Source organism: Macaca nemestrina, chromosome 5 (genome assembly GCF_043159975.1).
Source record: "Macaca nemestrina isolate mMacNem1 chromosome 5, mMacNem.hap1, whole genome shotgun sequence".
NCBI lineage: Eukaryota > Metazoa > Chordata > Mammalia > Primates > Cercopithecidae > Macaca > Macaca nemestrina.
The window spans coordinates 67,813,144-67,837,508 of NC_092129.1; the positions used below are offsets into that span (position 1 = coordinate 67,813,144).

Here is a 24,365-nt window from a genome sequence, read left to right on the forward strand (position 1 = left end):
AACTTCTCTATTAGAACATAGCATGATCTTATTGTAGAAAATCCTAAAGAATCCACACACAAAAAAACTATTGGAATTAATAAATGAGTTCAGCAAGATTGTGGAATATAAGATCAATGTAGAAAAATCAATTGTCAATAATCAGTCCAAAATGAAACTAAGAGAAGAATTCTATTTGTAACGATATCAAAAAGAACAAATTCAGCAAAGCAGTATAACGCATCAACGATGAAAATAAAACATCAAAGAAATGAATTAAAGGAGAACTAAATAAGTAGGAAGACATCCATGTTCATGGATGGGAAGCCAATGTTGTTAAGGTGACTGTCGTAATCAAATTTATCTACAGATTCAATGCAGTCCTTATCATAATCTCAACTACTTTTTTGGGCGGATATTAGCAAGCTGACCCTAAAGTTCACATGGAAATGCAAAGGACACAGAGTAGCCAAAAACAAGGAAATGCAAAGGACACAGAGTAGCCAAAAACAGTCTTGAAAAAGAACAAAATTGGAGGGACTTACCCTTCCCTTCCCAGTTTCAAAACTTATAACAAAGCTATAACACTGTGTGGTACTGACCTGAGGATAAACATATAGATTAAGAGGATAGAATTGAGAATCCAGAAATAATAATGACCTCAAATACACTTATGAATTTTTGACAAGGGTACTAAACGGCCAAGTGGGGAAAGCATAGGAAGACTAGTCTTTTCAACAAATGGTGCTGTGACAATTGGATATTTGCATGCAAAAGAATGAAGTTAGACAACTAACTCACACCACACACAAAAGTAACTTAAAGTAGATCAAAGACCTAAATGTTAGAAATAAAACTATAAAACCCTCAGGAGGAAATATAAATGTATATCTTTACGATCTTAGATTAGGCAATAGTTTCTTAGATATAACAACAACCAAAGAAAATTTAGATAAATTGGACTCAGTCAAAATGAAAAACTTCTGTGCTTCAAAGGACACCATAAAGAAAATGAAAAGACAATTCACAGGATGGGAGAAAATATTTGCAGATTATGTGTTTGCGAATCCAGAATGTATATACAGAACTCTTAAAATGAAATAATAAAAAGACAATTTGTAAATGGATGATGGGTTTGAATAGACATTTCTCCAAAGAAAATATACAAATGGCCAATAAGCACATGAAAAAATTCTCAACATCATTAGTCGTAGGGAAATGCAAATCAAAATCACAATGAGATACCACTTCACAGTCAGGAGGATGGGTATAATAAACAACCAAAAAGACAGTAACAGGTCAGGTGTGGTGACTCATGCCTATAATCCCAGCACTTTGCGAGGCCGAGGCCAGCAGATTGCTTGAGCTCAGGAATTTGAGACCAGCTTGGGCAACATGATGAAACCCTATCTCTACCAAAAAAAATTTACAAAATTAGCCAATCATGGTGGTGTGTGCCTTTAGTCCCAGCTACTTGGGAAGCTAAGGTGGGAGGATCACATGAGCCCAGGAGACAGACGTTGCAGTGAGCCCAGGATCATGCCAGTGCACTCTAGCCTGGGCAAAAGCGCAAGAGCCTGTCTTAAAATATATATATATATATATATATATATATATATATATATATATATATATATATATCTCAATAACAAGTGTTGGCAAGGATGTGCAGAAATTAGAACCCTCATATGTTGTTGGTAGGAATATAAAATAGTACAGCTGTATTGAAAATGGTTTAGCAGTCCTTCAAAAAAATTAAACATAGGGTTACCATATGATCCAGCAATTCCACTCCTAGGTATATACCCAAAAGAATCAGAAACATGTCCACACAAAAATTCATACATAAATATGCATAGCAGCATTATTTATAGTGGCCAAAAAGTGGAAACAATCCATTTGTCCATCAGCTGACAAGTGTATAAACAAAATATGGTATATCGATACAATGTGATATTAATATTATTATATCCATAGAAAGGAATGAAGTATTGTCTCATACTACAACAATGGAGGAGCCTGGAAAGACATTATTCTGAGTAAAAGAAGCCAGATACAAAAGGCTACATACTGTGTGATTCCATTTATAGGAAATGTCCAGACTCCTATAGGCAAAACCATAGAGACAGAAAGTATATCAGTGGTTTCCAGGGTCCAGGGGCAATGGTGAAAATGGAAAGTGACTGCAAATGGGTGCAGGGTTTCTTTTGGGGCTGATGAAATCACGTTCTGGAATTAGATAGCTGTGACGATTGCAAACTTTGTGAATATACTAAATGCTATCAAAGTGTGCATTTGTAAAGAGTAAATTTTATAGTGAATTACTTCTCAGTTTTGAAAATTACCTTATTTGTTCTTGATCACGCTATAAATTAAGGTGTTCTCATAAAGCATAAGCTTGCAAAAAATATTGTCATTAAGGAGCATATTTATGTATTTTGTTTTTAAAAAGAAACAAAACAAGTTTGATAATCAATCTTAGAGACTGCATGAAATTTCACCAGTGCAGAGAGATAACAAGACCAACATTTCTCTCATTATGTCATGAAGATAAATATAGTTTATCACTTCTGGTGAACTGATGTACATCCTTTTTATTAACCTGATTATAGGCCTTTTTCACTCAGATTTATTATATCAAACAGTGATTGTTCTGAAATTGAGGGAAGAATCATAAGTATTTCCATACAGACGTTTCATGTTTCTTCTCTTGTTGTTTTTTCCAGGTACTGCCTTTCCCAAGCCAGGTGGTGTACAACAGAGTAGGCAAGTGTGGGAGCCGTACTGTCGTCTTGCTTCTGAGAATCCTGTCGGAGAAGCACGGATTTAATTTGGTCACATCAGACATTCACAACAAAACTAGGCTTACTAAAAATGAACAAGTAAGTTGACTTTGCCCATTGTTGAATTGTATTTTGCTTCAGCTCATTTGTGTAACTAATGGGTGCCTTGCAGGTCATTCTTCAGACTCCTGATGAATGAATACCAGAGTTTTGATTTCATGCTGTATTTTGGCCAGAGTGTGGAAGGAAATTTAAGTTAAGGCTTCCACAAGAACTCTATAAACCAGGGAATTTCCGTGAAGGGATACTTCCATTAGGACTGATGAAGGACTGTGTGTACTTGCCTTTGTCTAGTTAGCTAAAATTAGCAATATATACATCTCAAAGAGTCACACCACCAAGCTATAAATAATGCTGACATCTTCACTGTCAAAATGAGAAGATTTTATTTTAATATTCTTCCTTCTGCATTTTCTCACCAGTGTCCAGAATCTTTATGGTTAAATTAGTTGATGGGGGACATGAGCTTCCTGCTATGGGAAACTCAGAGGATCTTAGGCTTTGAGAGCAGCACTTGGAATATTCAGTGGCAGGAAAAGAATTACCCCACATCACAGGAACAGTTTTGCCCTAATGTAGCTGAGTTGTACAAGTGGACGTGCTAATGGTAGGATGGGAGTGCTATCCTCTACCAAGAAGCTGTGAAGGTTTACTTTGCAAACCTTTACAGAGGTAGGGGCAACAGTCTCTGTGGGGCTGCTCTGCTAATGTGGAAAAGTCAGATAGAGTGTTCTCATGGTCATTTTACAGAGTTAGGTTTGTCATCCTGGTCTCAGAAACTGGCTTCTGTCTCCTTACCTACATAGGACGAGCGGCCACCCAATGAGTGGTACTTGCATGTTGGGAAGAAACAAGGAACGTGTCTAACGATCTAGTTGAGATCATCATTATAAAAATTTCCTCACACCTGTAATCCCAGCACTGTGGGAGGCCAAGGATCGAGATCGAGGCCAGGATCGAGACCATCCTGGCCAACATGGTGAAACCGCATCTCTACTAAAAATACGAAAAAATTAGCTGGGCATGGTGGCACCTGCCTGTAATCCCAGTTACTCGGGAGGCTGAGGTAGGAGAATCACTGGAATCCGGAGGCAGAGGTTGCAGTGAGCCAAGATTGCACCACTGCACTCTAGCCTGACAACAGAGTGAGACTCTGTCTCAATAAATAAATAATAAATAAGTAAATAAAATAATAAATAAAAAATTTCCACCCATGTCCATTTTCTTTGGAAATAATCTCCGGCTTTGAGACATTCAGAACCTCACAAATGGAGAGAATCTCATTCTTAATTTACCAATTGTGTATTTCCATTTTATCTTGGGGAAAAGTAGAACTGTTTTAAGACAGTAACATAGCCAACCACACTTGTTCTGAAGCCACTATGTTTTGTGTCTTTTATAAGACAGAGATCAAATTGCCCACTACTTTGCAAACTTCCATTAAAGAATCACTCAGTATCAAGTTTAAATAGCCATTATCGGCACCAATAGTTAGAGTCATTACCAATCAGCAAAAAATATTTTAAGGTTATACCTTATAGGTTCCACAGTAGGGTCTCCATAGAAAAGAATGATCTTTGGTGGCATTTAAGGATATTGCATTTTATGTATAACATTGTTTAGTAGGGGCAGGTTCTCTTTGATTACCTTACTTGATTGAAGAGCTAATGTGATTAGGCTGGTGATGCCTTTTAACTGCCTGAAAGAAAGGAATTATAAATAAATACATTATTGTGATTTTATTATAATTGTTAAATTTGGTTTTCTTTTGAATCTAACTCTTATGGCTTGCATATCTATTGGATTACACGTAAATATAATATAATGATACTCAGTTCCCAGATGCCTCACAAAACACAGTTGCTAGATTTTAGTTCCCACTTCAGGATAGAGAACAGACTACCCAGAGAGTAGGACAGAGAGTAGGACAAAAGTAACTTAAGGATTAGACATTGGGATGTTCAGGAATGCTTAGAAGAAAGAGCACAAAGTACAGTATTTAAATGTGCCATGGGATTTTATAGAGATCAACCTACTTTGTTTCCTATGAGGAGCGAACATGAAAAAGTAAAATACACTTGTAACTATGAATGGAATAATTTAGATCAAAAATTAACAGCAATTTACTAACCATGTGTAGATTGTTAGATCCAGAAAGGGTTAAAGACAAAGTCATCCTTCTCTTCTAAAATATAGGCTAGCTCTCATCTGTTTGGAATGGTTGGCTTGTCTGGAAGCCAGAGAAGAGACTAGACAGTCTTTTAAGATTCTTTCCAGCCCTGTGATTCTGTGATATATTTGTACAGCTTCTAGCATAATCTGTGTATTGTGTAGTTGAAACATTTCTGATTCCTGTGGTCAAAGTGACCTAGAATATATTTCATTACTTCGTTATTCCAGATTTCTATTAAATTGTAAGGCAGTTTTAAAAACATATGGCAAAGGTAAAGATAAGGTAGAAAAAACAAATATATAATTTTAATGTGAAAACAAACATAATCACAGTGACCATTACCTCTCTGCAGCCAGTTTGTCTGGCTCTGGCATGCAGAGAGAGAAGCCAGGAAATAAAAGGACAAGAAACCCAGTTTGAAGTTCAACAACATTTAGAGAAACACTTTTTATGTCCATGTATTGTTTTTATTAAAGTTTCAATGTGCATAAAACAGAAAAAAATATTTTAATATATATTCAAGAAATAATTTGTGGTATGAATAGCTCCTTTTTTGCTAATTTATTAGAGGCACGCAAGGGGAAATGGTTTAGAAGACTAGTGGAAATTTTAGTCAGTTGTTCTCACCTATAAACAGTAGAATTCTGAAAATTTGTTCCCATAGAATCATCATCCTCTAGAGTTAATAACAATTCCGCTTCAGGTGCAATATGACTTAAACAGGCTCTTGTGGGCTGGCCTGGGACTTTATCCACCGTGCAGAGAGTTTCTTTTATGGGAGAAAATGTGCTCCAAGTTCCAAACTACTGACTTACAAATGAACTTTGGAATAGTATCCATTTCTAAGACTGAATTATCTATTCCATTTCATTCATACAAAAAGGGACCTCTCTAGGCCACAGTCACATTCACACATGCATTGCTGTCTGGAGGGCAGTTGTGATCACACAAACACACACACACACACACACACACACAGAGAGAGAGAGCTAAATTTTTAAAATCTATTAAATGGAACAAGACACTGAAGGGATTATTAAAAAGGAAAGGGAGTGTGAAGACACCAAATGTTAGAATGCCTATAAAAATCCCACTACATCCGTCCTTATAGAAATAGAAATACCTTTGAAGTTCATATTTTGGAAGACTCCGCCTCAACAGCACAGCATGGGCAATGGCTGCTGACGAAGCGTTGGACTTTCGCACAGCTCATCGTGCAAACCTGTGATATCATTGCACTGATGCTCTAAACAGATTTCAGGGTCTTAAGCTGGCTTAAATTATCTCTTGAAAAATGGAGATTATATACAGCTTTGAAAAATAGGGAAGTTTTTTCCCCAGAAGACGTGGCACGTGATTGCCAAAAAAACACATAACCATCTTTGGTTAAGACGTGGCACCATCTTTCTGAGCATTGCTGTAAATACAATAAAGGTCAACGTGCTGCAGGTGTATTACAGCTATGATAATCCACAATTAATTGCATTCTCTTTAAAGAAAAGCAAAAGTTACCGGCATATTGAGAAGGCGCATAATTCTACTCTATTTCTGTTGAAACTGAGGATTACGTATTAGATATAGCACCTATTATTTGCTAATTGTTTTCCTTCATTGTTTCGTTGAACTTTTTGGACCTCAAAATATACTACTGAGTGGATATGATTCCCTGTTTTATGGGTGAGACACCTAAGACAATCAGATTGTAACTTTCCAAATACATTATAATGACTGTCAGTGGCTGTTGGCCTTGAACCTAGGCCTTCCTTAATCCAAAAGCCATTCTCATCATACAGTGTTTATCTCCTCTGGCTGGACAGCAGAATCTCAGCAGAGCCTTTTAAAACCTAGAGTTGCAATGGCCCTTCTCCTGGAGATTCTGGGGTAGGGCCCAGAAAACTTTTTCTTTAATGAAGTGCCACAAGAGATTTTATGATGCAGCTAGGGTTAAGAAGCTCTGTTGAAATCATCATATCAGCATTGCCCTAGATATGTTCCTGAGAATCCTAGTCCTCTAAGACATTGAAAGAAAGAAAATATTACGGTTCAATAAATTTGGCAAATGTTGCGTGCCTTGTCCCAAACGAATCAATTCACAATGATTATTTGCATTTTAAAGACTTCCAAAATTAAAAACAAAACTGCAAACAAAACAAACAATTTAACTGGGTTTCACCTAGCGTTTTTGCGGTCTTCGTTGGTCAGGGGACCCTTTATGAGTGTTTGTGACTGATTTGCACTCCGCAGAACTCCAGTTCACAGTCTGTGAAATACTAGGCAAGTCCACATCCTCCCACCAGTTGTAACAGTAAAGGCCACTATATCACTATAAACGTCACATCTGTTCTGACTCTCCAACAGCTATTCAAATTATTAAAGCCTTGAAGAGTTATGTAAAGGTGGAGAAGAGAGAGATCTTATGTCCATGTGTCATAGATAGCTTTAGCTTCTTGATCAAAACAATATTTCTTTACAATATTTTAAACTTCCCTCTCCTATTGCTCTTGCGCACTGCAAGTTTCAAGTCTGCATGGTGGCTAGAAATCAATGAGACTTAGAAGGAAACAGAAAACCCAAGTCACCTAAAGAAACCGTGTGAAGTTTGTAAAAGTCTACAGGCTGCAGGGATCCCTAAGGCATGGTTAATCAGACCTCTGTTTAATCAAGAGATGGGCCAGGCATGGTGGCTGACGCCTGTAATCCCAGCACTTTGGGAGGCCGAGGCGGGTGGATCACTTGAGGCCAGGAGTTCAAGACCAGCCTGGCCAATGTGGTGAAACCCTGTCTCTACTAAAGATACAAAAATTAGACAGGCATAGTGGTGCACACCTGTAATCCCAGCTACGCGGGAGGCTGAGGCAGGCTTGAATCCAGGAGGCAGAGGTTGCAGTGAGCTGAGGTTGCACCACTGCACTCCAGCCTGGGCAACAGAACAAGACTCCATCTCAAAAAAAAAAAAAGAAGGCGGCACACTCCTTCATTTTTTAAGCAGATTTCTTTGTTTTTTGTTCTTTTCACTTTGATAAATATTTATTGAGGACCTAGTATTAACATGTGTATTAAACCTCAGGCAGCCCACTAGATATGAGTACACCCTATTTCTAATCCTCAAGGCAACATTGTTAGGAAAGCATTATCACCCCATTTTAGAAGAGGGAATAAGTGTGTACAGGAGTCTGATTAAAATGTGTTGTGAATTAAGAATAATATGGAAGAATAAGACTTGAAAGCAAACAGGGGTCAAATCCCGAACTTTAAATGCTGGGCTTCAGAGTTAGACCTTTCTTCAGTAGACAGTGGGAAGCTATTAACCCATTTTTGCAGGTTTTTAAAAAAAATTTTGCAATGAGACCTTGGCAATGACCTTTAGCAGTAGGATGTAAATAACTGCCACATGCTTAGCGTTCCAATAATGGAACACAAGGCATACATGGGTTAATAAAATATGGTTCTTAACCGTGATAGGCACCAAAATCTGCTGGGGAGCTTTCTCACAGTATGTGTATTCAGGTCCCACTGCAAAATACAGAGTTAAACTTGTAAAGGCAGAGCCAAAGTTATTTGTATTTTGCAGGGGAAAAACTCCCGAAGAGGTCCTCACACACAGCCCTAGGAGGAATGATTTCACGAAAGCCTTTGATTATTTGAAAGTTTTCCTTTTATTGAAGTGAATCCTTCACTATGCTAGGAAAATCCCGCTGTCACCTGAGACTCTCTCAAGTGCCTGAAGACTCCATGTGTCCCTGAAGTTTTATGAAGTGGTGTCTCCTCATGAGCCTCTCTATTTATCCCAGGTACCTTTCTCTGGCTTGACACGTTTTGGAAAAACCTCACTTAGAATGACCCTCAGAACTTCCCGACTTTATAGGAGTGGGGACAGTGTCCACAGGCATGAGAGGTGCTCCAGCTGGACCCTAGAGTCAAACCAAAGAGAGGAGCCTGGTCCTGTTCCACGCCACAGGGATTATGCAGACGTCCAGTCTTGGAACCCTACAGACAGAAACTGAGTCCGCTAATAGAAACTTGGTGGAAAGAAAAGAGAAAAACAAGGAAGAAGCAGCAAGGCCTGCAAAAATAAAATAAGTTTTTCGTTTCCTTCCAGTTGCAGCCATGAGATTGATTTTCTCTGTAATTTAGACCCAGGCTCTTTGCCTTGATCATGTCATTGCTCCCCCTGGTGGACTTCTTCTTCATTGCAGGCAGGTGTTGCACTGACTGCTTCCCGCAGGCCATCCTGCCTCCTGCTTACTAGGGCTGCTCCATATTGCGGGAAGAGGGAAGGGTCACCGGATCCTCCAGCCGTCCTCCCGGCCTCTGAGGTTCAAGGGCCAAGGGTCTTCCTCTGAGCTACTCCTTATTTTGCTTTGATATGTTAAAAACATGTCCTATCTTAAAAATACTTTGCAAAATTATAAGGCGTCTAGGTGTTCGTGAGTGACACAGAATTCACTTATGAACCACGTAGGGTTAGATACCACCTCTGCTGACAAATATTTGCCAAAGAGGTCAGGAGCAAAGTCTGACTGTGTTGGTAGAACTGCAGGTAAAGGTCTTCTGCTGTACCATCCCAGCCAGTCAAGTTGAAAGCAAAAGATTAAGAACTACTTACTGATATGCTGTGATCTGATTTTTTTTTCTTTCAGATAACTTTCATTACATAGTTATCTTTTTTAGTACTTAAAATTAATTTTCTGTTCTTGTTAGGATATACTCAGTTTTCCCACCTAGAACTTTTAAAAAGTATTATCTCTGGCATTCTAAAGCTTTTATTTTTATATTATTTCAAAATGCTTTTCCATCTGTTAGAACTTTCTTTCAAATTTTGAGCACATCACAAGAAGAAAATTTATATTCCATAAACCTTCTTTGTTCTCCAGAGTTTTGTGCTAACCAATCTGTTCCTTCCATTTTGAAAGGTTATGTATAGATCAAATCTCTGTGGGAATGGTGAATAGATTGCAGCCAGTAAATAAAAAACAGGGTTTAGGGATTAGAAAGACTTGGATTTCAATCCTGGCTTTACCTCTTTGTGTGGATGAGGCTTTAAGCAACCAATGCAACCTTTCGTGCCTCAGTTTCTTAACCTATACAGTAGGCATAATGATACTTATCCATGGCTGGACGTGGTGGCTCATGCTGTAATCCCAGCGTTTTGGGAGGCCAAGGCAGGTGGATCACCTGAGGTCAGTAGTTCAAGATCAGCCTGACCAACATGATGAAACCCTGTCTCTACTAAAAATACAAAAATTAGCTGGGCGTGATGGCGCGTGCCTATAATCTCAGCTACTCGGGAGTCTGGGGCAAGAGAATCACTTGAACCCGAGAGGGGGAGGTTGCGGTGAGCTGAGATCGAGCCACTGCACTCCAGCCTGGGCAGCAGAGTGAGACTTCATCTCAAAATAATAATAATAATAATAATAATAATACTTATCCATGGAGTTCTTGTGAGGATTAAATGACAGCATGTATATAAAGAGCACCTTGGTGCACTCAAAAAATGGGAGTCTGTTTGATGGTGTTATGTCCTGGATGTTATAATGGAAAAACTGTTTGCTCCATGTGACACCAGGATAGTGAACATATGGGTCTGTCTCAGAAAGGCTAAATTCATAGCCTGAGTGCAAGATAATTCTGTCTTCAGTTAACTATACATTTCTTGACTCCAAAAAGGATTTCTAAAGATGATAGCTTCATTTCATAAATATTTGTGGGGTGTATGTTCTGTGCAGGTACCTTGAGTAGGTTTTCTAGGGGATAAAGCCTGCCCCCAACCCTCACAGAAGTTACATTCCAGCTCAGACTCAACTCAACTACAGTGTAATGTAGAAAGTGTATGTCCTGAAGAATTTTCAGATACACTGCTATGGAAGGTCACGTTCAAAACCAAGCCCGTTTCCCCCCTTATCTGCAGCCAAATTTGTTTCACCCCAGCATTGCCCATCTCCACGAATGGATACCATCACGTGTTCGGTTGTCCTAGTCAGGAATCTGGGAAAGAAGCTCTCTTGGCCACTTGCCCTGCCTCCTTTCCACTGGCAGGTGGTCACCTCCTTAACCCTCCCAGAACCTCCCCATCTGTCTTACTTACATTGCCTTAGTTCAGTGGTTCTCACACTCTTGGGCCATACCATCCCTTGGAAGGCTTGGCAAAACACAGACTGCTGGCACCTCTTCCCCCAGAGTTCCTTCTAATTCAGAAGGCCTGGGGCGGAGCCTGAGTATTTGCATTTCTAACAAGTCCCAGGTGATGCTGATGCTGCAGGTCTGGGGACCTCACTGAAAACCACGACCTCAGTTCATGCCGTTGTCATTTGCTGTTGGGATTATTGCCCAGTGTTCCTGGCTGAGCTTCTGTATCTAATCCTCACCCTCCTTCACATTCTCCACCCTGCCCTCAGATCTGGAAAAGAGAATCGTTTCTGGCTGTTGATCACCCACAGAATAAATGTCAGAATTCCTGCTGTGATCTGCAGTGCCCTCCATTAGCTGACTCTTACCTGATTCTCTAGTCTCACCTGCTACTTTGCTGATCCCATCTCGGATCACTGAACACCTCCGGCACACTGAACTCCTGCAGTTTCTTGGTGCCGTGTCATTTTATGTTTTGCCTTTTGTATCTGCTCTTCATTATTTGCAATGCCGTGAATCCCTTTCTTTCCTGGCTAACTCCTCTAGACCCTTCCAGACTACTCAGGAAAAACTCCTTGGAGAAGCATTACCTCCCCATCTGAAAGTAGAGAGAGGTGCCTCACTTATCTACCATCTACCTCATGGTGGTTATCACATGTTTATACCTGCCTCTTAGTCCACCTCACCCACAAGACTCTGACAGCTTCCTAACAGCAAGAACCAAATCCATCATCTCTATAGCCATAACCCTGAGCAGTACATTGCCTGACACAGGCAATGTACATTGCTCAACACGCCATTGAATATGGGAGAGTCCGGGAAAGAGCTGGATCAAAGGTGGGAACATGCCAATCACCGGTAACCCGAATTGGACTGTCCAGGGATGGATGAGGCTGGATAAAGAGCAAAGATGGGTGAGGATTAGGTGTGTTTGTGTCCGTGGTGGAGTTTGAGGGCACTGTTAGGACATGTTCTACTATCTTCTTCATGTGTCTTCCCACCCATCTTATTCTGTTCTTACCTCCAGTGCCTAATAAGTGCTTGATGAATGCTGAGTGAATTTATGCCATGGAATCGGAATAAAGGCCAGGAGTGGTCCCACATGAGCCAGGGAGAGGAGAGGTGGTGTCGGTGGTGGTTTTAGGTGGTGCCATTGTCACCCCCGATGCCTCTCCTGCAAATAAGATTTAGGTGAGGGAAGAGGCAGGCTGCTGGCCACGGGGGTAGGACCAGGCGAGAGACCTCAAGCAATAGCAGCAACGAGTTCAGAAGATGACTGCTTGTCGCCAGAAACAAGGAAAGTCTTAGAATTTGTGAAGATCAAACCGGCTGAGAGCTGAAACGTACCCTCTGCCTTCACTGTGCTAATACAATAAACATGAGCATTAGTACCTTGATTCTATGTTTAAAGATACGTCCAGGAAGAGTTATACATTGTCACTGCTAATCCGTTTTTCCCTTCTGAAATAGACGGCTTTATGACTATTATGACACTGTTCTCCAAATCTAACTACTACTATTCTTCCATTAAATTTAACACATGGCCATGTGTTTAGAGAATATAATATAATGTGGAATACGTGAAAGAAATGTTTTTGCTTCTGACCCGTTCTTCCAGTTTTCTTGTACAGTGCTAGGGGGCTTTCTTGTAGGACTCTTCTGTGTGCAGAGAAATATCTGAATAAAATAATCTAGAGATAAAAGCATTAATGGTCTTTACATTACACATACACACAGTCAAGAGTTATTTTTCCAAGCAGGCACCCTCAGAGATAAATTACCTATGGTTATGTCTCCAAACCAGTAATTCTATTAGTAAATCCATCAAAAATCAGAATTAACAACGTGACCACGCAGGAAGTTTTACTACCAAAAACAAGCACTTGCAGGTGGTGTGTCGAGGATAAACAGTAGATAAAGAGGCAGGATGCAATTTCCTTTTATACTGAGGCTTGAGGACAGACAGACCATTATTCACTCATACCTGCCACTGACTAACAGAAGCACAGGGTTGATGAACTGCGAGTCGTTTACCTTTAAAATTCAATTTCATTCCTTCAGTCGTTGTGAGCTTGAATATCTAATTACAAGGTTTACGCACTGAGATCCCAGTGTAATCATCTATAAAGCGTGTACTAGTTGGAGTTAATTCATTGAACAAATATTTATCGAGCACTTATATATGTGTCAGCCCTGTGTTAGACCTGAAGGAACAAGGGGGACTCCGGTGTTCTGTCATGTTTGAGACAGACCTGGAGTTCCAGACTCTTATTTTATTGTTCTTGTTGCTGCTGCGGTTAACATGTGAATGACTGGTTTTGTTTCCAGTTTTTCAACTTGAACTGTTTCATAAAACATGAAATGTTGCACTTCTGACATTCATCCAAAGTAGCAAGCTGCAATGTGCTTTTCAAAAATTCCACAGTGTGTTCATTTTGATGGGGCCAATTTGAAAATCCGGGGAAAGAGAAGTTCAGAAAGTTAGGGAGTAATAAGAATGCTTGGAATTTCTAACAGATTTTGCTAAACATTTTCTGTATCATGACATGTTCCAGAAGGCCATAAAAGTTAGTTTACATGAATATAAACTACTTTTTGCCTTGCTGATAACTGCAAATAAATAATTCAGATGACCACCCACCAAAAAACCAAGACGTTTGGGGGTTTATGTGTTTCCTATAAAATGTTTTCCTTATAAATTTCATAGTCAAAGAGAACAAGAATGAAGTAGTACCTCATTTTATTCCATTTTTAAATTCTGCAGCACCTGTTTCAATATTTTTGTATATCCCAATAATATCACTACAGAATAAGATAATGACTAACCTCTTTTCTTGATTTGACTTTAAAGGAAGGGGTAGAAGGCATTCTTTTATTTACATTTTAGTACAGCAACACACTGATTTCTCCAGTCAAAATTAATTAATCTGTCACATTGCTTTCATGGTAACAATCAACTAAATGAGACACAGGACTATCAATTTGTGTAGCACTGTTTTATTCACTAAGGAGCCTTATGCAAAACTTGATAAATGTTGCACTTATACTGCTGGTCCAGTGGTAATAAGTGGGAATAAAAAGAGCCAGATAGATAACCTTCAACTTAATATGGCTTGGTAAATTGGATCCTACATATGCTAATTTTGTACTTTTTTTAATAGATGGAACTGATTAAAAATATAAGTACTGCCGAACAACCCTATTTATTCACTCGACATGTTCATTTCCTCAACTTCTCAAGGTAAGACATTTTCCAGTTTAATGGTTCTTTCATTTTCTTCTAATGAACAATTACTTTAGAAATCTACCCTTATTTACAAGGTAGTACAATTGCCCTTGAAAAGACATTTTTAATCCATTTATTTTTGCTATGGAGGGATTGAAATTTGAAATATTTGAACAGAAACTTCATCTCTTCCTAGACTACTATCTTAAATCTTATAAAAACTTGGAATTATTTTTTAAAGAGAAGCCATTTGACCTAATAGCTCTTTTCAAAAAAGGAATCAGATTTTGTATTGAAACAAATAAGAAGACAGGAGATGGGTATTTTAGCATAAATATTTTATTACACAGTTTTGTACAATTTGAACCTGCACAGAACTCTGGGAATAATTCAGTGCTAGAGTAATGAGTATTTTCTAGGATCCAAAGTACCAGCCTCTGTCTATCTTTTTAATACAGTCATGTGCTACATCATGACATTTTGGTCAATGACAGACCTCATATACATATTAATCCATAAGATTATAATATGGTATTTTTACCGTATCGTTTCTATGTTTAGATACACAAATGTTTACTATTGTGTCACAGTTGCCTCCAGTGTTCAGTATAGTCACATGCTGTCCAGGTTTGTAGCCCAGAAGCAATAGGCTGTACTCTACAACATAGATGTGCAGCAGGCTATGCCATCGAGGTTTGTGTATGTACTCTAAGATGCCTGCACAACCACGAATCGCCTAATGATGCATTTCTCAGAATGTACCCCTGACATTAAGCAACGCATGACTGTAAACCATTTGATTTTCTAAGCCTCGCATGTTTGATGCTGGGGAGGTTTTTAAAATTCTGGTTTTTGTTTCCAGCGGCTGTGGTCTTCTAATAACAATGCAGATCTTCAAATTCAGGTTTTTAGATTCCCTATTTGTTAAATTACTAGCTTCAAGTTCTGAGTGTCCTTTTCCCCAGTGGTTCATAAGCATAGGTTGACTGTCACTGTGCCTCACTCCTGAGCTGATGGCCCTTAGTGTTTCACTCTCCCTGTGCTGGCCCAAATCTGCATTCACAGCTACTATCTAATGGCTGACAGATCACTGGATCCAGAGGCAGATCTGCTGGGGACCAGCCTGGGAACCTCTGGGCCTCCCTGGTCAGCCATCTGACAGGCACTTCTGTCATCTTAACAGTGCCTTGCAGGTCCACACAAGAGCACCAAAGGACCCGGGGCAGCAGGCGACGTCTGCTGGTTAGTGCTGACCTAGTGGCTCCTGCAGGCCAGGCACCCAGGGAGCTGGCTCCGGAGGAGCTGTTGCCCTGGTCCAGGGTGCCTGACAACCCACCTGGCTGGAAGAAGATTTCAGCCCTCCAAGGACTTCCCTGCTGTGCAGCAGGTCCTGTGCAAATTAAGTGCAAAGAATGAGATTCAGTAAAGCAAGCTATTAAGCAGAGAAAAGGAGTTGCTGCCTTATCTTTAAAAGCAAGTGTTCCCTGAAGTTTCCTGGGCCTTCCTGATAACCAGAGTTCTTGGGATGGTAACAGGACTCCTGCAGATTTTCCGCAGTGACCCAGAGCCAGGTGCTGGGCAGCTAGGAGTGTGTTTTCAACCATAGTTATAAAATGGCTTGTTACTGGATTATCCAGGGTATGTGCCCTGACTCTTAATTCCAGAAGGCCACAAGCATATTATTAGACATGATTAGATAACAAGGCTTATTAGCTCTTTCAGGCATTGTGTTTTATGCCTTGCAAAGAGAAAAGCACTGCTTCCCTGATCCTTACTGTTCTACCGTGTTTCCTTCTAAGTCACCCCTGACATCCTTAAACCTCATTCATGAACACTTCTTGCTTCATAGGTCAAATCTTTACAACCAAACAGATTGCAGTGCAACAAGTTTTAAGTATGTATCTCTGAACAGTGTAAAACACAAATTGGAAGCCATGGCCAGTATTTTAATTGGGTCAGCAGAGCATAACATGGTGGCCATATTCTGTTATGGCCTCTACCATCAAACACATGTACAGGAGTTTAGTCTTCATTGCTTTAATTCTGAAAGGAAAAAAAAAACGATAAGTGCCTTTTAGAAGACACCACATCTACAGAAAACGGTGCCAGCCTGGCCGTCAGGACCTCTGGTGTCAGAACTGGCCTCCCCACTAGTCATGATTCTTGGCAAGCCATTCAACCTCTTAGAGGTCTCTGTTTTTCTGTTTTTCCATCTGTAAAACAAGGATAGTTCTCAGTCATCCCTACCATATAGGGATGCTCTGAACTGTGAAGGAAAGGCCTTCTGAGAGAAGGCCACTGTATTGGTCCATTTTCATGCTGCTGATATCCAAGACTGGGAAGAAAAATAGGTTTAATTGGACTTACAGTTCCACGTGGCTGGGGAGGCCTCAGAATCATGGCAGGAATCGAAAGGCACTTCTTACATGGTGGCGGCAAGAGAAAATGAGGAAGATGCAAAAGCAGAAATCCCTGATAAAACCATCATATCTTGTGAGACTTATTCGCTACCATGAGAACAGTATGGGGGAAACCACCCCCATGATTCAAATTATCTCCCATCAGGTACCTCCTACAACATGTGGGAATTACAGATGTACAATTCAAGATGAGATTTGGGTGGGGACACAGAGCCAAAACATATCACATGCTATATACATTCAGAGTGGCACTTAAAAAGGCAATTCTATAGACGTCTCAGGCTGAGCCCACTGCCCAACTCCTGACTCAGTTTCTATGGAGACACCTTGAGGGCTGGGCTGGGCTCTGCTTCTCCTCCCTCAGTTCCATTTTACTCAATTAAACACATATCTATGGATTACCTTCTCTCTTCTATACACAACATGAGAACTGGGGCTTCTGCAGTCAACATTAAATGTTTTTCTTGCCTTTGGGAGACTCTAAGTTCTTCTTCCATTAAAGTGTGATGGATGTAAGGAGAGGGTGGTCACAGGGCTTCCCCTAGGGGAGGAACCTCCTGTGGGACCAGGACTCTGGGAGGGCATTTCTGCAGGGAGGTGAGGGATGGGTCAGCTTTAGACAAGTGAAGGGGGCGGGCATTCCCAGCACAGCCACCAGCAGAAGAGTGGGGCCGAGGGGAACTGAAAGGGATGCAGTGCAGACCAGGATGGACACGACTGGGCTGGAACAGCAGTCAAGAGTTTTAAGCAGAAATAACAAGAGACTACCTGACCAGCTTTGCTGCTTTCGATAAAAAGCCAAAACTGACTCCCCAAGAGCAACCTCCTCCTCTCTTTACACCCACATACCAGGGCCTGGGCCCTTAGCTACCAGACTTCCATAAAAAGGAAGAGAATGATCAGTTGAACTTCAGTATATGACAAGACTATGATTGTTCCACACATGGAACATGGGACATTAAAAATCAGCTTTTCCTTGTTTAAGGGAATAGCTTTCTTTAAGGAAAATTTCTGTGTCAATATGCAATTGACAAGAGGAAAACAACTAAGTTGGAACTTGTTAAGAGGACTTTGACATTACTTTTTTTTTTTTTTTTTTTTTTTAGATGGAGTCTTACTCTGTCACCCAGGCTGGAGTGCAGTGGTGCAATCTCAGCTCACTGTAACCTCAGTTCAAGCGATTCTCCTGCCTCAGCCTCTCAAGTAGCTGGAATTACAGGCATGCACCACCATACCTGGCTAATTTTTCTATTTTTAGTGGAGACAGGGTTTCACCATATTGGCCAGGCTGGCCTCAAACTCATGGCCTCAAGTGATTTGCCCACCTCAGCCTCCCAAGTGCTGGGATTACAGGCGTGAGCCACCGTGCGCAGCCACGGACATTAACATACTTTAAAAAATAAGTGTTAGATGTATTTTGAATAATAAGTTATAAAGATAATGAAGCTGATCTTAAGAAACCTACCCTTATAACTGCTGACAGATGTATTGCTTGTTTCAGGATAATGAGGTTCCCACGAGAAGAACTGATACTGCAACCTAATATTCTTTGTTGATATTTCCAATCCTCTGCACATCGTTAACATGCCGCACAATACTTGCTGGCAAGCGGACTGTAAGAATGAAAGTCAGGCCTCCCTCCCCACTTTTTTTTGCACACAAATGGTCAGAAGTTTTGAAGAGTATGGCATTATACCATAGGTAATTGCCCTTTCTTTTTTTATTCCATTAACGATGGCATTTTTACCTTCAAATTTAGACACTCTTGAGTCATGTAAAATACTACCCTGTGGGCATTTGGTGTTTCCATAGCTGACGTACTTCGTTTTTTTCACCATCTAGGCTTCTTGTCCTGTTTCTTGTTTTTCCGTTTTTCGAGTGAGAAGGAACCATATCTAGCTTTATTAATCCAAAGATGGGAAGTAATTGGTTCAGACCAATCAGGTGTTTTGCCTCAGGGAAGGATTCCTGCCTGGGACGTGTGCACAGCGAGCTCAGCAGAGATCTCAGGCTTCGGTGAGGATTCCTGAGTTGCACACCGGACTGCTTTTTCACACAGTCATGGAACTCCCTGGAAATTCCAGCCAGACAAATATTTTTCACCTGGACTGTCTGGAGAATTGAGTCAGAACTACGTTGGCCTAAAATATGCTTCTCTTTGCTAGGATATTTAAGTAGGATTTTTAATATTTGCATACTGTGGTTTCACGTATCTTTTTCCAGTTTTCAGAGTAACTTTAGGAAACAATTTCTGAAAAAGATATCAACTTTCCAACATCAACGGCATCTCTCCAAATCTATCTTGGATCCACACACTAGAAAGCCTTGTGAGAGACTACAATTCACATTTGTCTGTCCCCTGCCCTCAATTTTATTTGTTTTCTAAGCTTTTATTTTTTGAGGGGTATAAATATTTTTGCAATCTACAATGCCCCTCACCCTTCCAAATGTGCTTTTACAGGGAAGCCTTAAGAAGTTTTACCTCAGAGCCCAATGCTATCAAAATAGTCCAAATGCATTATAAGAGACATCAGTATGCTAAATAATTTCAAACCACCACTTCCCTTATCCTTCTTCCATGTCATTCTTCCTTTCTTTCCCATGATCCCCTCACCTTCCTTTGCTTCCATCTCTCATGTATCTCAGATGGTGGCTCCGGTGCCAATAGTAACTTGCAAAAACAAACAAAAATGTGAAAATTAGTCAATCACCAGAAAAGCAGTGGGGTGTGATGTACATGGGAGTGCGTTCTGGACACCTTTTCTCGTCTCTGCAAGTGAAGTCTCAATTACTGATGTGAACAGTGTTTCTTGTATCAACTTTTGTGAACAAACTCTGCCCTCTGATGGCATTATTTAACAAAACAAATCAGACTTCGCCAATTCCACAAGTCAATTTGGTTTTCACATCTTATTTGTAAATGTTGACTTTTTTATTCTTCTTAGCCAAGTGATCCATCTCAATTCTGTGCCCTTCAAGTCTCTTATCATTTGACAGACACTGCAAACTCTGAAGAAAACACCAAAGTAAAAATCAGTATTAGCAGTTAACACTGTCTCTGCCTCCTTAAACACGGCGCAAAAGTTCCATTTACAAGTGCAAGTTTTCTCTGGGTTTTCCCTATGTGAACCCTGGCTGGGCTCGTCTTCCTAAATTGGCAGTTTCTTCCTCTATTTCTGCCTTTCCCTCTATGGGGAGTGGATCTCTGCTGCTGCATGGGCCACCAGCTGTGTTGGCCCATCAGCGACGAGTACAATCTGGACTTTCCCTCAGCCCACCTCATTTCCTGATTATTTCCTACTGTTTATTTCATGCCTTGTCAATTCATCTTCCTCTCTGAGCAGGAGCCCTGACCCAACCACCCACCTCCTTCCCCATTTGTCTCATCTTCTCACAGCAAATGTTTCCATCTCTCCTGCCTTAGGACAGACCGGAGAGCAAAGCACAACTGTCTCTTCTGCTTGTGTTTTGTGATGGGCAGTGGCGGGCAGGGGGGAAGTCTAGTCCTGGGCAGAGGAGATGGAAGTGCCCACTACAGGGGGTATGAGGACAGAGGCCAGACCTCCCCACCATGCTGGCCCCCACTGGTCGTTCAGGGACTCTTGTTACTGCAACGGGCTCCAGCAAAGGGCCCTTTAACAGCCATCTTGGCTGGGCACAGTGGCTCATACCTGTAATCCCAGCACTTTGGGAGGCCAAGGCAGGCAGATCACTTGAGGTTAAGAGTTCGAGACCAGCCTGGCCAACATGGCGAAACCCCATCTCTACTAAAAATACAAAAATTAGCCAGGCATGGTGATGGGTGCCTATAATCCCAGCTACTTGGGAGACTGTGGCTGGAGAATCACTTGAACCCGGGAGGCAGATGATGCAGTGAGCTGAGATCACACCATTGCACTCCAGCCTGAGCAACAAGAGCAAAACTCTGTCTCAAAAATAAACAGCCAGCTCTACCCCTCTCCACCTCAGCCACTCCTCACTCTGCCCCTGAAAGGTCCTGTTCTTTTCCATGATGGCCTTTCTCTCACTTCAAAGTGTCTTCCTCCCTCACTGACAAGGATCAAAGCCCTGGGCCTCTGGTCTATGGTACTTTTCACCCTTTAAGGTAGATAGCAGCACAAAGATACCCTCTACTTCCAGGTCAGAGGTTAAAAAGGAGGTAGGCTTTTGGCAGAATGGTGGTTACCAGGGGTGGGGAAAGCAGAAAAAGAGATTTTTATGTTCAATGGGCAGAGTTTCCATTTGTGAACATGAAAACGTTGTGGAGATAGGTGGTGGTGATGACTTCACAACAATGTAAATGTCTTAATACTACTGAATTATATACTTTAAAATGATGAAAAAGGCAAATATATATATTACATATACATATTATTTTTTACTAGAATTTCTTAAAAGAACAGAATATACTTTCAAAAACTGATTGCAATCACAGTAATCTCTACTGTAATTGGAGTACAAAACAGTCTTAATTCTCAAGGATAATTCTGGTCTTAAGTATTGATTTAATATGTGCAATAATTATTATCTCAGGAAGAATGCCTTTTAAATTTTGATGAAAATATACCTAAAATTTTTACTAGTGCTTTGTGTAGCTACTGAAGAGGTGACTAATATTATCGATGGGTTGATGAATTGATTGAGGTAGCAGTGTGAGACAGATGCTGATGAAAATGCTCAGAATGATGTGTTTGGAAATGCCTCTCAGAATGAGAACCATGCAGTTATGGTTCCTAGAGAATTATGCCCTGCTACAGATCTTCATCTTCTCATCAAAAAAATAAGTAAAATTTTAAAACTATGACACATTTGCAGAGTCCGAAGGAAGCCCAGAGGAGTGATTACAGAGTCGGTGAATAGGATCTGTGAACAAATGTCGAAGAAATTGGTATTGCCTGCTATTTTAGGACGGCTTAAAAGAGCTTCATAGATGCAGGAGTAATTGTGGTGACTGAAGGACAAAAGAGTGTGTTGTTGAACAAAAAACAAAATATGGCCTGACTCTTCTACTCTCTAGTGTATGCACTACTTAGAACCTGTGATCAGCCGTAGTCACCACAAATTTTTAGAGCTCCATAAAGATCAAATTAGAGCTGTAGATTATAAAATGAAGGGCAATAAGTCTTAAGATAAAAGCTAAAGGAATTTTTGAAGGAAACAATAAAAAGTTAAAGGAATTAAAATTGAAGTTGAAAAGGCTAAGCGTTGTAAAAGCATAGGAGACGCAAATTCTTTGTGTCAAATGGTTCAAACAAAAGGAAATGTGCATAAAAGGAAAATTTTAAATATTGGCTGGGTGTAAGAAAGACTTTTCAACTGACAAAGTAGACTTCACAGGGAGGTTGTGGAATCTTCTCTTAAGGCTTTTAAAAATCAGGCAGGGTTTTTCACTGTATGGGATGGTAGGGTACAAACCATTCTCACCCCCAGAATGAAATCATGAGTGAGCAAAAGGTTCAGGTAACTCAGGGACTTTATAAATGGTAGCCAGGAATTCTGAACAGAGTTTTAAAATACTGAGAGGAGAAACTGATGCTGAAAGAAGATGGCATGAGGGTAGGGAAATTTGCTTCCCTGCTCAGGCACTAGGACATGTGCTATGCTGTGGTCCCTGGTGGTAGCATGGTGGTATTCTGGCCTCTTCTGTATAACTGACGTGTCACCCCAGATTTTCCCAATTTGGCGGAAGCTGTGTGTACAGAGGGCTGGCAGCCTGCAACCATTATTGCCTTCTGCAAAGGGGGAGATATATACCAGACACCTCTTTCTCATAGTTAGAAACTTCTAGAGAGAGCCTACTATATTATCTGATACTTGACAATATAGTCTTAAGCCATCTAAAACTTCTATTTTGGAAAATTATTCTGGAAATCTTGCATTGGGTTGCAGCATGCAAACAAGAGCAAGTCATCCATGCTCATCAAGACTTGCCAGTCCTTACTTCTCTCACCATTGATCAAAGATGGCAGTGGTGAGGCTGAGAGCCATCTCCTGAGGGGACACTGTGCATGGATTCATATGATTGGGCAGTTCTGCTAACTAGCACTAGCAATCATTCTTCACATGAACATAGAAGAACAGTTGAGGTTTTTAAAAGCGTGAAGCAATTTTGAGGGTCTAATTATGTGTGTATTTGGTATGCAAGCCTTGTCTTCCTAGTCCCTAGCTTTATTACTTTAGTTACTGTTTATCATAGATATGAAACACAATTTAATTTTAAAAGGGGGATAAATCTGGGGTGTGTACAGTAGTTAGCCGGTGGTTGGCACAGCTAGCTCCTGGGACTCCAGTGAGTTGTTCATCCAGTTACATGAATGTGTATTTCTGAGAACTAACAAGATTCACACTGCAAGGCTAATCTCATCCGTGAGCAGTGTGTGTTCCAATGTGGTAGTATTTAAGGGCTCCAGGGTATCATTCATGTGTCCTGGTGCCTGAAATTCCACTATCTCAGAGTTGTCCCTTTGGATTCTTCTCTCTGAAGATTCTTTTTTAAAATGCAGATAAACCAAGAGCAACATTATATGAATTCATACACAGAAAAGGATGGGTGGCTTGTTATGCCTTTCCTCTGACAACAGAGTCCCATGATATGAGAAGAAACATTAACAACTGAGAGGCACACACTCAGATGTTCATTTCTTAATTTGGTCATCATTTGTTGAGCACCTACTGTGTGCCACACACTGAGCTAGAGGGTGTCGTTCCTGGCTGCAGGAGGCCCACAGTGTGATGGAGAGGCACACATTTCCACACAGTGCAGGAGAGAGGGCCCGGGGCACAGAGGAGGGAGGCATGGACCCTGGGTTGGGCATTAATTGCCGAAGGATGTGATGTGACTCCAAGCTGGGTTTTGAAAGGTGAATGGAGTCTGCTAGCTCCTGGAGAGAGGCAGAAGCGGGGTCCTGTCAGTTTGTTTTCTCTTAGAGTTCTTTCTGACCCCTGAGAGAATGCCCAGGCACGTTCCTCAGAATGTCACAAGGTCATAGGGCTAGAGAACCCTGCAGGCCCCTCAGGAGGTCACCAGAGCATGACCTCTGCCCAGAGACTGGGGCAGTCTCCCCGGACTCCTCAAGGCTACTGCTTTCAAGCAGTTCAAAGAGAAAAAGAAGGAATTGTTAAGACAAATCCAGCCAATCTCATCACTTTGCCTCAGGAAGACCTTGTTCTTCGGCCAAGATTTAGTGGATTCATCTAATCCTTTCATGGAAGGAATTCAAATGGAACACCTGGCTATTTGCTTTATTTTTATCTGAAGCCACTTGCCATCACTTGAGGATAATTATGTTGAATATTGTTTTATTCTTGATATCCCACACAAAATTTCCTCAACTCCGGAAATCACTTTTCCATAATTAAGAGCATAGATTCTAGAGCCAGATTGCCTGGACCCATATCCTAGTTCAGCTACAAGTTATGAACCTTATTCCTGCCTCAGTTTCCCCAAGTGTAAATGAGGATAATTATTTTTTCTACTCTATTGATGTGTTATGGGGCTTCAGCAAGCTGGTTGCATGAGGTATTTAGAACAAGATGAATAGAGAGTGCTCAGTGAAGACTGGCTGTTATTCACTCACTCACTGCAGAGCACCTGACCC

The 24,365-nt window shown here is 40.7% G+C and overlaps 1 protein-coding gene across 1 annotated transcript in view; it reads left to right on the forward strand.

The window, feature by feature from the left end:
• Positions 1-24,365, forward strand: part of LOC105488996 (uronyl 2-sulfotransferase) — a 316,456-nt gene that overhangs the window by 180,178 nt on the left and 111,913 nt on the right. Inside the window, exons 3-4 of the mRNA XM_011753546.3 lie at positions 2,706-2,861; positions 14,283-14,362. Of these exons, the coding sequence (XP_011751848.2) occupies positions 2,706-2,861; positions 14,283-14,362 (236 nt within the window). The remainder of the gene's footprint in view (positions 1-2,705; positions 2,862-14,282; positions 14,363-24,365) is intronic.